Source organism: Perca flavescens, chromosome 8 (genome assembly GCF_004354835.1).
Source record: "Perca flavescens isolate YP-PL-M2 chromosome 8, PFLA_1.0, whole genome shotgun sequence".
In the NCBI taxonomy this organism is placed as follows: Eukaryota; Metazoa; Chordata; class Actinopteri; order Perciformes; family Percidae; genus Perca; species Perca flavescens.
This window is the reverse complement of record NC_041338.1, coordinates 22351679-22367730: the sequence shown is the minus strand read 5'-3', so window position 1 is coordinate 22367730 and position 16052 is coordinate 22351679. Positions and strand designations below refer to the sequence as shown.

Genomic DNA, 16052 nt, shown 5'->3' with positions numbered 1-16052 from the left:
ACCCTAAGACTAGTACAAGCTAAACCCATCACTGGAAATACATTCTCCGCGTAAAAAGCAGCTTTGACAAAAGGGAATTTGCAACTCAACATTCTGCCACAGGATGGTGACAAAGACATGGCCATTCTAACTTGAATTTCATATTTTAGTTTATATCCCATAGGCAATGTTTACAAAAATGGAACAGCCGCAGTCACACAAGACTGTAGTTAAAATGTATTTTTGTCCTCTACACATGGTGAGTTGAAAAGGTGTCCCAAAGTCAAAAATAATGTATTGTTTGTGAGAAATTTCATTAAAATGACAAAACATTTGATTACAAACATTTATTTAAGACGATGAGAATAATGTTTAAACAATTCAACCTGCAAGGAAAAATATATAAAATAAGTCTTAAGGTTCACAGTGATTCAAACGCTATGGCATGGGGGCATCTCGGCCCGGGTGTCATTAAAGACTTTGAGCAGCTTAGTACAGAACTACATTAATGCCTGTCCAGCTTCAGTCCAGAACTACATTAATGCCTGTCCAACTTCAGTCCAGAACTACATTAATGCCTGTCCAGCTTCAGTCCAGAACTACATTAATGCCTGTCCAGCTTCAGATACACACAACAAAACACCAACCACAATCATCAGGGTCAAAATCACTGCTATAATGATGTACCCGACTGGCACTATTACTGTAAACCTATTTACATGTGGCTGGCACTGTTTGACAGTAAACCCTTTTATATATGTTTGCATGTCATTTGCTGGTTTTGTATTTTTTTACTGGCAAAATAATAAAACTAACTTCACTCAGAATAAAAAAAACAAAAACAATTTAACCAGAAAAGTGGATGACAAATACTAGACTTTATAGTTTCTTACAATTAAAATTAAAAACCCTAAAAAAGGACATGGATTTTTTTTTTTGCATCCATTTTGCAAGGTTGTAGCACCATAATCCTTTGTGTGTTTAACCAGAAAAGCCATTGATAGATGTGTCAAAGATGATAAGCGCTTAAAATACTTAAAAAACTACAGGATGTTGCACAATGGCTATAGTAAGTCCCCAAAGAATGCACCCTAGTAGGTCTCAAGTGACAAAGAATGTTTAGCTGACCATAAAAAAATAATAATCCAGTCCAACTTCATTCCTGAGGATGCCAAACAAATATTTAGGGCTCATCCGCTTGTTGTTGGCCATCAAAAATGGACAGTAAAGGGAACAGATTTAAAACTGATTGCACTTGGTGACATGACCAAAAGCACAACTGGCACCTAGACATTTGTGTGGAGAAACTAGTCTTCAATTTTGAGCCAGCCGTTTTTATAGTCTATCAGTAGCTCGAGGTAGTACTTCCAATCTGGCTCGCTGTCATACCTGACCTCAAATATAGTCTTTAGAGGGTTAGTGTGGGCCTCATGGATACGTATCACTTCCCCTCTGTACCACACTTCTGATTTGTCATCTTCTTCGTACAGATGGCGAATCCTCTTTCCCACTAGGTCTGGGTAATAGAACCTCATGGCCCTCCGAGCCCTCTGGACAGCTGAACGCAGGACCCATCGTCTCCTGTGTTCAGCGCTGTGGCAGGCAGACAAGTAGGGGCAGTATTTGATCTTTAAGAGTGATATGTGTTTTCTTTTAGAAGAGCTGCTAAGGGGTCTTAAGGCGTGAGAGAAGCTTCCTGTTCTCTGCCACCTGTGGGTTACTTTGGGCGTCCTCCTGTGAAGGTCCCTCCCGCTGTTCACTTCTCCCTCCCCATCATCCGTCTGTGAAAGGGAAGGATCAGCAAATGTCCCAGAGTCCGAGATCGCTTGGTAGCAGGCCTTTTTTCGGTGTAGACCTTTGCTAAACATCCTCCTCAGTTTGAGAATCACGCCTGAACAATTCTTGGATCTAACCGGAGACTTGGCTCCAACGGACTGCAGACTGGAGTATTCTTCCTCCGTTTCGGTGTCACTCGGAGATGGAGTAAGCTTGTCCACGGTTAAAGGACACATCCATGAATTTTCAGAAGTTGTGCTAAGTTGAATGAGTGTAGAATCCTGCTCTGCAACAATACGGTCACTTTCTCCATTCTCAGTTCCTTCAGATTGATGGACACTCCAGTTTTTCTCACTAAATGCATTCAGCACGCCTCCACTTACTGTCTTCTCTGTGTCATCTGCCAAACCATTGTCCGGAAACCTATGCCTCGAACGGTGCTTTACCCTGCTTTTTGTTCCATTGTTCAAATCGGATTTTGTTTCCTGGTTCTCCGGATGTCTCTGTTGGTGTGACTCTGATGGTGAGGCGGTGATGTCTGAAAATATAGGAGTCCAGCAGCTGATAGTCTCCTCACAACAGTCATCTTTTTCTCTGTAAACAGGATCATCCAAATCTAATCCTGCAACACAGGGAATGTAGCAATTAGGAGAGGTCAAAATGAATACACATATGACATATATAAAAATAAAGTTGCTGACAAAATGGGAAGGTAAAAGTTAAAGAGTTTATAGAATTAATTTGGTGATCAACCCAGGTTGACAAATCAATGTCCCATAGTGCTTGTTCAGCACACAAGAACAAAGAGAAACTATTCTATTAATATCAACAGACCTGGTGATCCTCCACCATGAAACACTCTTTTAGCAGAGACAGAATAGAAAGCTGTGGGACTAAACACGAAGGCTGGGAAAAAAGGCAGCTGCTACAAAGGGGGGGGCTATCAGTCAGGAATAAAACAGTAGTGAGGCAATAGTAAGACAAGGGAAATGTTCATATGCTAAAGTCAAGTGCTCCCAAACCATGTGAACTGTTAATAATGTCAGCAGTGAACAGAAACTTGATTAAGCCAAATTCAGTTAGCAAATGTGTGTGCCAAATAAAATAGTACATGTTGATGGACACAAAGTAAAAGGTTTATGGAAAGGACAAGTATATTTGTTATTTTCAAAAATCTCATGAAAAAAAAAAAAACAAAAAAAACAAATCAACAATAAATTGGTCTGTGCAGCGATAGCCTGAAGTAGCCTATTCCTCTCTGCCATAGACCTCCTTTGTTGTCTAAAATCTATTTAAAACACACAAATGAGCTACACCTCTGCATTGGGACACACACAGACACACCTCTTTTAAAAAAAAAAAAAAAAGGAACCTATATATTTGTGACCCCTCTTTCAACCTTCAGTAGGAAGAGCCACAGGCAGGCTGGGAAAGTTGGAAGGTATAGAGAGTCAGAGAAACACATTGTTGTTTTTTATATTTTCATGGGATTTGTTGATGATAAAAAAATAGAATACTGCGAGCCTTATTCTTAAATCCTGTTTTCTTATAACACCAACTGTTTAGTCTCACTTTCCTGTATAACTAAACAGCACAGACACAGGTTTTTGACAGGATTGGCCAGTCACCATCGTCTCATCTGCTCAAAATGTGCCACAGTTAATCCCGTGTGTGTGTGTGTGTGTGTGTGTGTGTGTGTGTGTGTGTGTGTGTGTCAAGCTTCCACTTCCTTCCTCTGGTAATATGATCCTGCCTCACGATCTTTAAGGTCCACCAATACTTTAACAAAATCATGGAGGAGAGTTTCATTTCTCCACAAATAGCCCACCTCCGCACCTTTCCCTCCACCCACCATAACAAGTATGATGCAATCATGCAACTTCTTGTGATTAGTTACTGAAAGTTAGCAGAAAGGTTTCCTGCTTTCTAAATCAGAAAAAGCAAAGAGTAGTGAGATTGAGGGACAACATAAAAACAAATATACCTGGACTCTCTTTTGGACATCAGGTGAGGTTGATTCTGTAAAAAATAAATAGATTTTATATTGAATATTTATTGTTTATTTGATTTTTGATTGATTGGTTATTTACAAAAAAGGGCCAATAATGCAGAACATAGGATTACTAAGACTGTTTGAGGGAAAACCATGATACAGTTAGTCAAAATATGATGCTTTATAGAAAAATCTAGAGGAATCAGTAAGTTACGCAATCTACCCAATGGAGATTTCCAGAAATGTGCATGGGAAGGCAGGAAGCACTGTTGCTTTGGCAGTCATGTTGTACATATCACATGGTCAAATGTTCAAACTAGAGGTATTATCTTTCTAAGTATTTGTACATGGAATTTTGCTTAACTTCTGAGTCATCTCAGTGAGTCTATTCAGTCGGATCTTTTATAAATAACAGTAAGAACCAATGACACCTAAACCTTACTTTTACAAGCCGATTGATACTTTTCACTCATGACTGTGTTGAAAAGTTGAAGGTGAATGTTTCTTTTGCTAGCTTACCTGGTTGAGCATGTGCCCCATATGTTAAAGCTCAGTCCTTACCAGAGTGGCCCAGGTTTGAGTCTGACCCGCTACCCTTTGCTGCATGTCAACCCCCCCGCCCTCCCTGTCTTCAGCTTTTCTATCAAATAAAAGGCCAAAAAAGCCCAGAAATAATCTTCAAATAAGTAGTTGTGTCCAGCGTTTCCCCATGAAGGTTTATTAACCAACTGTTGCTTACTGCAACACCTCTAATTTGTCTTGCTTGAAGACACCAAAAAGAGACAAAAAAAACAAAATACCATCCCAGAGCGACAGAAAACAGACAGAATAAGATGTCTGTAACCAATAGTATATCTCTGCAATACCCGTTTCTTTACTTTCTTTGCTAGAAACATAATCACAAAACATTACCTCAGTAACTGTGAAGTGTGCATGCACTCACCCAGAAGTTTGCAGACACAGGCGTGATACAAAAGGTTGATCACATCAGGGTAGATGTCAGGCAGGTGTTTGAGGGACATCAGTCTCCTGAGCCTGGAGGAACAGGCTCGTTTATGAAGCTGAATGAGGATCTTTTCTTCCGAGAGTGTGGTGGGCCGCAGCTCCACTCTGTGCTCCTGCAGGATCTGGTCGATGAAGCTGCCCTGGACCATCGGAAACAGCAGCTCCTTCACCACCAGCATGGGGAGGAACACTGCCCCCGTGCGCATGACGTGTGGAAAAGGACAGCGTTCCTGGGCGGTGTACTCTCTCAACCTCTCCAGGACCTTATGGAGCGATGACTTCATCTCTTCATTGAGCCACACCTCTCTGGCGTTTACCCCCAACAAACAGGACACTTTCTGGACTTTGGCTGAAGGAGTTGCTGGTTCAAGCAGTCCCAACTGAGACAACCAGGTTCTGAGCTCCTGCTTTGAAGAAGCCAACACATGGTTGGATACTTGCTTGCAGAGGCAATGGTGCAACTCAAAGAAGTGCTTGCGGACTGGCATTTGGGGCTCTTGTTTAGGTATGAATTCAGTTATCGGCTGTGCAGGTGGCATCTCTGGGGGTGGAGCAGGGCAAGAAGGTTTCGTATCATGGAGGATTAGATTGTAGGTGGAAAGTTTCAGACACTGGGGAGGAATGTTTCTGAAATTTAGTTTCCTCTCAGGTGGCTGAGGTGGAGTAATGGATTTGGGTTGCAGGGTGAGTGTGCACGTATCTCTCTGAGAAGATGAGTCCATCGGTGCAGTCACCTCACCAGGTTTGGACTCATGTGAAGTCTCATTTTCATCTGCTAAAGAGGGTTTACTTTCAAGTTCATCAGGTTCACATTTCTTTATCACTAACATGGGCCCAATGTTGGATGAAATGGTCTCTTCAGGCTCTTTTTTGATTGTTACTTTGCTGCTGTCCCTTTGACTAACAGGACTCTCTACGGAGTTGTCCGTGTCTGATGGATCTACTTTTTCCACTTTAATATTTTTAGGTTCAACGATTTCTACAACAGGTTTCTCTGTTGGAGTATCTGCACAGATTTCTTTGGAAACCAGAGAGACAACAGATTGCCGTTCATCTCGATCTGGCCTTTTCGCTCTGATGTCTGGCTTGGTTTTGACTTCACGGTGCTCAGACGACTGGATGTTTCTCTGACGTACTCTGCCTGAAAATAACACGCCAGGGGCCTGCAGGTATGCTTGGTAAGGTGCCAGACTGAAAACATTGTCAATAACTGGCATAGGAGGAGATTCTGTTTTATTTCCTACTTGTGCATTCTCCATTTCCACCCTGTGTCGTTTCTTATTGAGTTCCACTTCACATAAATCCCTAAGCTCTTCTTTTATATTGATAGGTGAAGAAGTGTGAGAAATACTTCTTTTTACGCACCTTTTAAGAACAGAAGTGCCTGAACTGGACACAGGGCTATTGTGTTTGTTTCCTGGTGCAAGAGCAGGGGAATAAATAATTTTTCGGATATTTGCGCTTTTAGGTACAGCTGCGTGAATTCGATGTGAACTGTGATGCGGTGACCGGGGCGGCCATGCCTCTGGGGAAACAGGAAGGCTTTTTGGCTGTTTCGGGCATGTAACCTGGGCTTCACAGGAGGAATAGTCCAGGATTCTGTCCATGTTCAAACCAGTTGGTGGAAAGACAGGCCGGTCTATGTGCAGGCTGGTGAATGGGGGGAAAAATCTGTTCATTTGTATGCTAGATGGTGAGACGCCAGGTTGGCTTACATGCTTGGTAGGACTGGATTGATCCAAACTGAGGAATGGTGAGGTGGTAGGTGATTGCTGAACATGCAGGCTGTCGTTGGGTTTGTCCTTATGCAGGTTGGTTGCAGGGACCATGGGGTGCTCCATGTATTGTTTGGATGGGGAAACATTTATGCGATTAGAGTGCAAGCTAGGCGACGCATGTTGCCTTTTTAGGGGGGCTTGGAGTTGGTTTGCAGTTAAATGAAATCTGGGAACTGCATAACACTGATAGTCAAGACCCCGCATCAAGACATGACTTGGCAATGTTTCAGTGCTAGGCAAAGGAATTTCATCATGAAGCGACTGAGGCACTATGTAATGCTCCCGGGGGTTTGAGATTGTGTGTTTGAGAATAACAGGCACATCTTCTCTTCGCTTAAACTGTGTCCTGTTTTCTACCTCCACATTTGCGTGGGAGTAGTAAAACATTGGGTGCTGTGTTAGCTGGCCATATTTGGACATGGGAGAATGTTCCTGATAAATCTCTGAGGTCATATGCCCATATGTGGGATGGGGGGGGTATAAGCTAGTGTAGCCTCTGGGGGAAGTCTGTAAACGCTGGCTCTGCTCACTTAGAGAACCAAACAGTGTGTGAGTCGGGGTGCAGGGGTAACTGCTATAGTTTGGGTCAATTGTAGCAGGAAAAGTCCTTGCTTTACCTGGGCTGCATGTCTCTACAGTCCTCTTTAATGGCTCTGCACTGGGATCAAGCTGTAAACCTCTCTGTTGGAGCAGCGTGTCTTGTGCTTTCCTCTGGATGGGCGGTCTTTCAGTGTAGTTAGCATCAGTTTGCATCCAATCATGCTCATATACAGTGTTCGGTATCCTGGGAGAGCCATGTTCCACGCTGTATCGTTGTCCCATCACACAACCCAGTTCATTACAGCAGGGGTTATGCATATAAATTGGCTTAGGAATGGCTAAGTAAACAGAGCTTTCAGATGTGGGAGATGAGTTCTCACCTCCAGTTTTTTGTTTTCTAACAGCCACTGGCACGGCCGCTGTGGGACTGTTGATCCCAGGGGCACGATGTAGAGAGGAAGAATGAGAATGGCCTTCCTCTGAAGAATTGCTGTCTTGCCTGTAAATGATGTGGTTTTGTCCCTCCATGCCAGAGAGGTGACTTACAGGACTTCTACCATCCAGCAGAGAAGTCTTTGAGTTGCTCCAAGGAGGAGTGAATCCTGCTCCGTCCTTTCCTCTGGGATCATAAGCGAAGTAAGCCCCGTTGTACTGCAGTATCCGCTTACCCAGGAAACCAGACATGTTTTGTGGTTTTGACGCTATGGTCCCGTCGAATAATGGCATCTTGCTTTGAAACACTGGGTCAACGACGTTGTGCATCGATTGGCTGCTCATCGTGTAGTAACTTTGTTATGATGGTGCAATGATATGGCTCCAAATCTGCAAATGTATAAATAACAATTAGACACTTACATGTCTGTTGGTTTAAAAAGGATCCATCTTTATAATTAGGACCGCAGAAACAGAAAAACTCTTTGTGCATTCAAAGAAGTCATCAATAGATGACATCTATCTTTAGGCATTTTATCAACTGTGTCGAATCTTGTGGCTTATCACATGTCACATACACCCTAATCAGCTGATGCACATATGTGGAAGCAAAATGCAACAAGCAGCGAATAAGTAGAAATGTGTGAGGATGATTCCTATCTTCACGCTTATGCAAGGAATATTAGTGAATCAGTTTCCTAGAGGCAGCCAATGTGATAGTTGCCACATGTTGCAGTAAACAAACGAGCTCTCATGGTGGAGCCTACAGCTCTGCAGGTTATGGTGGTGATATAATATCCATGTGTAATTGAAAGCATCAGTCTTCACTTCAAGACTATGTGTGCAAATATGAAGATTACAATGGGACTGAATTACTGTGATATTGCATTTTGAGTCATATTTGATGTTTTATGGTCCTACTACAGCTCGTTTCAGATGTGTCATGACCGTCACATCGAAGAGCTTCAGTCTCACTTTTATCACACCAGAACGTATCACATGATCTGACATGCACTTCTTATCTTGTGTTAATGTCCTGAGACCCAACACTACAGCAGACTTCGTGTTTCTATTCTGCATTTTTATGACCACAAACCCTGAGTCATACCACAGTTCCTTTTTCATACACTTCTCCTATATAGGGCTGCATACAACTGTTATTTTCATTTTCAAATAATCTGCTGGTTATTTTGTCAAATGCTTTTTTTTTTTTTAAACTGCCCATCATAACTTTACAGTACACAAGTTGAGGTCTTCAAATGTCTTGTTTTGTCCAACCAACCATCCAAAGCCCACAGATATTCAGTTAAATATCAGATATGACAAAAACAAAAGCAAATCCTGACATTTGAGCAGCTGGATCAAGTGGATATGAACAAATAATTTCTATGCTACTTTAATGGGATGTTAAGCAACATTTTACAATATATGCCCACAACCAATACCATTACTCCGTGCCATCAAGAAGTTTGGTTGAACACCGATTTTTATGCCCAGTCTGATATGGCATGCTGGCACAATAATTTAAACTTTTTTAAAAGTGGGATTGTGTTCTTTGATAGATATTTGCCCGTCACAACCAGTCCACAAATAGTTCTGCTCCGATTCTCATAATATGGCATCAACATCTGTAAAAATCAACCAGTGAAAATCCCAGCTTTCCCTTTAATCATAATATTTATGCATTCTCAACTCTTAATTATGGCTTTTCCAACAGCCACTTGAAGGCAGCATAATGCAACTTGTTTTTTTCCAACTTGTCCCCTAAAACTTGTCCCCTAAAACTAACAAATCTTTGTGCATAACATCCCTGCTGTCTTTTGACAGGCAGCCAAATTCAGAGCATAACATCTGCCTATAGCCTATAGCTGTTGAAACAGCTGTATCAGATCCAGGGAACAAATAGCAAACAGTATTTCTTTTTTTAAATGATAATAATAATAATAATATGTGACATATCTGTAGACCAAATCCAGCCTTGTGCAGCACACAGCTAGTGCTAACAGATTTTATCAGTTCATCCTGTTGACACCTTTCCGAAAAGTACAGAGTGATGGCTTATCTGCATATAGAGAGGTAAAATGTGGTTTGTGTGTATGGAGGGCTGACTAAAAGCCGCACTCTGTGAAGTGTGTGTGTGTGTGTGTGTGTGTGTGTGTGTGTGTGTGTGTGTGTGTGTGTGTGTGTGTGTGTGCGCGAGCACGCAATCCCAGATCTGCAGAGCAAGGTGATGAAAAGTGTGACTTCCGAAAGCAAACCGTCCAAACTGACAAGCTGAGCCTCTACCACGTGGGGAAGGAGTGAGTCGACAAACAAACCCCTTCATTGTAGTCTAAAAGTTATAATGTATCTGATGATTCATTCTCGAGTCGGTCAGGTCAAGACAAGTTTGAAGTGATAAGTAAGTCCACATGAAAAAAAAAAAAAAAAGTCTTTCCGCAAAGTAAGTAACGAATAAAAATGTCTCACGTAGAAAGAAAAAAAAAAAAAAAAACGGAACTTAAATGTGTCCTCGCAGCTTCTTTTTTGTAGCTTATGGAGAGCATATAGCCTAATGTGTTCTTACCGAGGGTTAGTCTACATGAGCTTGTAGTCCTACCAGCATGACCCGCCTGCTCAAAGGATTCGGACGCAAATGATATGAAAATAATCTACGGGCCAGAGCTCGATCAAAGGGCGAACGATTTCCATACAGGCTGCGAAAGCGTCGTAAACCACGGTAAAACTAAAACCACACTGTGGCTAAAATAAACACACAGTTTCAAACACTTGCGATGCTTTGGCTACTGGAATAGTTTCACAATGTGTCATGCTTTCTCGGAATATAGCCATAATCTCGTGTGTGTTTGTCAAACACGATTTGTTTGTATCATAATCTGTGTTAATTTGGACATTTGAAGATTGAGCAGTAAATGTTTTTTCTTACCTCGTTGCTGTGTTGACAATAAATGATTTCCACAAAGACTCCATGAAACACAACTTCAGAGAAAAGATAAAAGAAAGTCTCTGCTTGTTCGTGGACCGGGTCAGTCCGGATGCGCCAAAATCCCACGAAATGAAATGAAGGCCTGCCAGAAGGTTTGAGCGGCTCGCCCGAAGTCCACGCGGCTTTTGGAGAAGTTAACAAACTGAAGAAAAGACAAAAGGGAGGAGGATGGTGTTTGATCAATAGGCGGAGTCACGCCCTCTCTCTATCCACGGCTTGTTTTCTACACGTTTTCCCGTTTGTCACTTTCTCACTTTTAATGACCTTATCTTAATGTCCAACTGCCAGCTGGCTGCTGATGCCACCTTAAGTGAATTTAGAGTTAATTTATTAATTGACAGATAACAGACATGTGCTATTATTATAGCCTGACATCTCACTCCTTTCTCTGCTGTTACCAAACCAGTTTTAATCCCGATACGCTTCAGGGAATTCCAGGGAGTCAACAACAAAAAAATGATCTGACATAATTTATGGCACTGCACTTTTACAACAAAGTCAACTATTTAATACAGAATGAATGGATTCAATCTGCATAGCTTTTAATGAAGAATAAGGCACAGGGAAAGTCAACGATTTGAAGTATAGGCCTACCTCTATAATGATAATGATTCTAGTGGAAGCATATTCACGTGTTTCCCATTAAAAAAACACCATAGAGTGGCCGGTTAGCTCAGTTGGTAGAGCAGGCGCACATAAGCAGAGGTTTATTCCTCAACGCAGAAGGTCCAGGGTTCGAGTCCGACCTGTGAAGGTTTTCCTGCATGTCTTCCCCCCTCTCTCTCGCCTTTCATATCTCAGCTTTCCTATCCAATAAAGGTAGAAATGCCCAAAAAAAAAAAATAACACCATGGCCAGGCTTGCTGAGAGATGGCTAAAGTCCAGGTGCAGTGCTGGATCCAGACTGTCATGTGGTTATATCCTCAGAAAAGTAAATGAACTGCAGAGCAAAAGGATGAGGTATTGGATTTTTTTTTAATGTTTATATATATATATATATATATATATACACACAACTTATATATAAGTACCTTGTAACTTATATATAAGTACCTTGTAACTTATATATAAGTACCTTGTATGGAAAAAAAATACAGCTGTGAAGGAAGGCCCTAGCACAGAATCATTGTAGACCTCATCCTAATGTAGGTTAGTTAATGGTTGACTTTGGTTGACCAAAGTTAAAATCAGATCAACCATTACCTCTGACAGACTGTTTCATCTCTTGTTATTGATTATGGCCCATTAGCCTTGACATACACATACAACATAATTAATTTACACTGTAATATCACTAGTAAAGTTTGATCGTTACGGTGGGTTAAAGCAATCCAACATTATTGTAAACCTAAATTCTTCCACTTGCTTGATTCACCCTCTGAATGAGTTCATTTCTTCTTGCACTTGCATCATACCAGTCCCTCCTCACCTGTGAGTTGGAGTCTAATTTGTGTGTCCTGTGGGACTGTCACAGTTTAGTCTAGACAAGTTGGTAGCTTCCATCAGTCCCTGTGGCCTCGCAGGTAAAGAGACACTCATCAGGGGGTTTGACTGAGGAGAGAAGGCAGGAACATTTCCCCACGGAGCACTTTCACATCTCCCCTATTTCCAGTTACCATGGCATTACAGCTAAAGGCTAACCAACAAAAAGCATTAAGGGGCTAAATGTGTGCCATATGGATACAGCAACACAAATATTACACATACAAGCCAAAAATGACACACATACAGTACTGTGGACTGGAAAGGCAAATCGACATACACAGGAAGTGCAACAGGTTTTCAGGAAAGGGTCAGATTTTCTTAAACACTCAGAATCCCCCCTTTGGACCCGTTGCTGGGAGCCAGAATGATTATACAGAATGAAGAGACTATTTGATTTTCTCTTGCCTCTTATTTCCTGATACTCTGACAAATATGTAGTATTCTTTGTGGAACTATCTTCTGTTAAATATGCATAACTACAAGTAAATATTTAACAGATAATTGTAACTGTTTTAAGGTAAACAAATAATCTCGAAGAAGGGTTTGTCTTTCTCACGGGGCTATCAACATGGATGACATTATCCCTTTAAAGGGTTTGTGTCCTGATAGAAGGAAGTTACAATGTCATGGTGATGCAATGAGCATAAAGATGCCTCATGACTTAAATTGGTTTTGTTCCATGTGGGTCAAAGATGTATATCATTGTTTTACAGGACTTTATTATGTAGTTTACTGTAACTTATTTATATTTTAAAGACAACTTTGGCAAAGACAACATTGCTTTTGGGTGTAACATGCAGTACAATATATAAAGTAAACATTATTACTGTAAGTCAAATGTTATGCAAGACAAATGTAATTTAGTAATTTCTACATGTGTGTTTACCACTTTTAAAGGTCTGAGAGTCAATAAGGTGAGTTGTGACACAGGGAGCAGAGCAGATGATCTCTCAGGATGTAGTTTCTGATGAAACACTGTTCCCAGAGGCCAGAAACTACACGTTGAGCCCAGAGACTGCTCAAGTTACAACACACGAGACACACGTACACCTGAGCGTGCATACACATTGATACACAGATATATATGTGTACTACATGTTTGTCATTCCATGTCTACAGACGATATGCATTATGAAAAGGAATAGTCCGAAGTAGGACTATATATTTCATTTTTAGTCCTGCCACTGCAGCTTTTCATCTACAATGTAATTGACAAATCCACTAATGCAAAGCTTCATGGTTCAACTAAAGTTAATATTTAACTTAATGTACAGCAAGTTAACCTATAACAGTCCTTCATTTGCACATTCAAGTAGTTACTACTGCTAAATTATACAGTTTATGTGTATATTTTGGTTTATTATAGCAAATAAATGAATGAGTTTAAAAAAAAATACTCAAATTAAGGATAAATAAGCTATTGTATACTTGCATTGAACTCTTGATAAATAGCTGGAGCTGCATGCTCGGTATGACAGCTGACTATTTAGTTACAGTCACATTTCTACTGTTAAAGCTTCCACACTTCCACATACTCACATTTCACAATCCAATAACTACTTTACCTTGACCCAAGGGTTAAGGACTAAACTTGGCATAACTAGTTTCAGGTACGACGCACCTTTGTTGTAGGTTTTTTTTATGTGCTCACTAAAGTCTGGAATGACATTCCACAGCACATCAGAACTTTACGTCAATAACATCATTTAAATTAACATTTGCTCGCTATTTAATGGAGAGGTTTACCTGCGACCATTAAGTCAGCTTCATGGCTTTGCCCTGTTGCTCATTCTCCTGGTCTGTGTTTTTGTTACTGTTTTTGTCTAGGAGTTTTTGTTGTGTATATGGTGTTTATGTTCTGCAGAGCAGGAACCTGCTGAAAATCAGTTTTACACTACGTCAGGCCCGATTGTCTTTAATCTTTTCCTGTTTAATAAATAAAAAAAAAATGAAATGAAATTTTAAATGGAGTGAACAGTAAACTAGTTTCTTCACTAAACTATCGCTTGTTCTCAGGTCTCCTGATCGCAACTACCTGATTAAATAAGGTTACTAATAACTTAAGGTAGCGAACATAAAGTAGTGATTCATTTTTAAAATGTTGAACTATTCCAAAATGACAAACTAGTCTGATTAGTCACTAGTGACGGTGAAGTATGAAAGCAGTACGGTGATAAAGTTGGTATGCTGCAGGATCAGCCTGTTGTTGAATGTGTTTTTTCATTTTTTTGTTTAGTTATTTCAGCCTTCATTTACAACATTGTCTATATCAGAATTTGTGAAATTCAGTTTTGTCCTGCATGTTTTTTTACATCACAAAACAGAGGTTTAATAGAGTTGAGAGTGCAATATTTTTGGGAGACCATTCAGTGATCTTCCTAATGAACAGGTTGTTCAATTGGCAGTAGAAGTAGTATGTTTAGTCTTGAAAGCATAGTTTTGTTCACATTGCACCGGCTATCTGTATTTTAATGATGTGTCCATAGTTGTGAGAACATGGTGTTATTCCCATTAGGTGCACCTGCAGGCTGCACAATCCTCCACAGAGCTGTCAAGGTCTTGGTGACACTCCCCTTGTCGGTTTGGCTGATGTAATGCTCCTTTGGCATCATTAACAGAATCACACAGCAGCCAATAGCAGCAGGACAAGTTATGATCAGGAAAGTATGGTTTTCATCTGGAGAGCCATTCACATGCCTCCATGTGCTGCAACCTCGACAGCTCAACAGTATCAATGCCCCTGGTTATTTGCAAACCAAATTAACTCCTGCCTCCCTTGGATTTGGTGGGAACAGACAATAACTAAGATAAAATAATAAAACTAGCAATGTCTGGAGAGCGCAGATAAACAAAACGTAAGCAGCACAAATGTTGGTTATAAAGAAAGTGTTGACTTTCTCAGGGAAGAGACATTTCAAAGTGTTGGAAATACAAGTACATGTTTACAGTTTGATGACAAAAAAAATACAATTAATGATTGACCAGTGATGCACGTGATCAGGAAGACTTCCATGTTTTCTAAAGAGTGCTCTCAAACATGTATAAGGAAGAAGAAGGTTAATAACCAACTTTATACCAACAGTGCTACTTGTAACATAATATTGCAGTGCAGACATATCTCCAGATTGCCACAGACAAGGTTGAGTTCCTTTTAATTTATTACAAGTAAGACAGATCTTACCATCTGCTTCCACTCACTAATATAAACAAACCGTTGTCTGGTTTGGTTTGACATTCGCTCGTCTGTCTTCTCTTGACACAATCCAGACTGGTTTGTTAGGAGGTTGGGGGGTTTTCAGAGAGATAAACATGTCCAACACTATGTGAACCATTGGTTTCATCCCTTTTTTTCTCTTCTTTTTTTACCTTTGGTGCTTAGAGTCGTGGTTTAAAAAAAAAAGCAAATACATCTACCTCTCTTCTGTATATCATCTAAAACATTTAACTTTAAAAAATAATTGTCTGCACAAATAAAATAAAAGTATATGTTTACTCAAATAAGACACTACTAGTACCCAATGGCCAGTGAGTCTGGGACATCCATACTTCAGCTGACACTTTTGTGTCCTGCAGTAAAACCAGTCCGTCAAAGTGTCTTGCGGGAAAAGAATTTCCGCCACTTTGTCGCAAATAATTAACCCCATAGGAACCATGACATCTTCTACAGACTCAAAAGAAAAGAATGCTGTTTACACACTAAAATTGAGGACTTAAAGGAACACGCCGACTTATTGGGAATTTAGCTTATTCACCGTAACCCCCAGAGTTAGACAAGTTGATACATATCCTTCTCATCTCTGTGCGTGCTGTAAGGCTGTCTGACGGCTCCAGCGGCATCAGGCCAGCACAGAACATCAGGTGAATGGTTCCAGTAATCCTACTACTCCGAATAAGTGACAAAATAACGCCAACATGTTCCAATTTACATGTTGTGATTTATAGAGTCACAGCGTGTACAAAAAAACAACGTAACATGAGACACAGCCATCTTCTAACAGTAAACAAACCGGGAACTATATTCTCAAGCGGAAGAATATAGTACTTGGGCGGAGTGATATGCTCGCAGCAAGCCTGTCTG

The 16052-nt window shown here is 40.6% G+C and overlaps 1 protein-coding gene across 1 annotated transcript; it reads right to left on the bottom strand.

Moving 5' to 3' along the window:
* Nucleotides 1-311: 311 nt before the first annotated feature.
* c8h15orf39 (chromosome 8 C15orf39 homolog) lies at nucleotides 312-10663 on the bottom strand. The gene is made up of 3 exons (XM_028586164.1): nucleotides 10430-10663; nucleotides 4692-7893; nucleotides 312-2377 (listed from the first exon to the last, which is right to left on the bottom strand). Exons 2-3 carry the CDS (start codon nucleotides 7846-7848, stop codon nucleotides 1287-1289), a joined length of 4248 nt encoding a protein of 1415 aa, XP_028441965.1. The 5' UTR covers nucleotides 7849-7893; nucleotides 10430-10663; the 3' UTR covers nucleotides 312-1286.
* Between the last annotated feature and the right edge of the window lie 5389 nt (nucleotides 10664-16052).

Excerpts from the sequence above, each read along its gene's own strand:
- c8h15orf39 (XM_028586164.1), bottom strand. The coding sequence starts at position 7,848 with ATGAGCAGCCAATCGATGCACAACGTCGTTGACCCAGTGTTTCAAAGC. Across the intron at positions 2,378-4,691 it reads CTGTGTCTGCAAACTTCTGG|GATTAGATTTGGATGATCCT; the intron begins GTGAGTGCATGC and ends CCTGTGTTGCAG.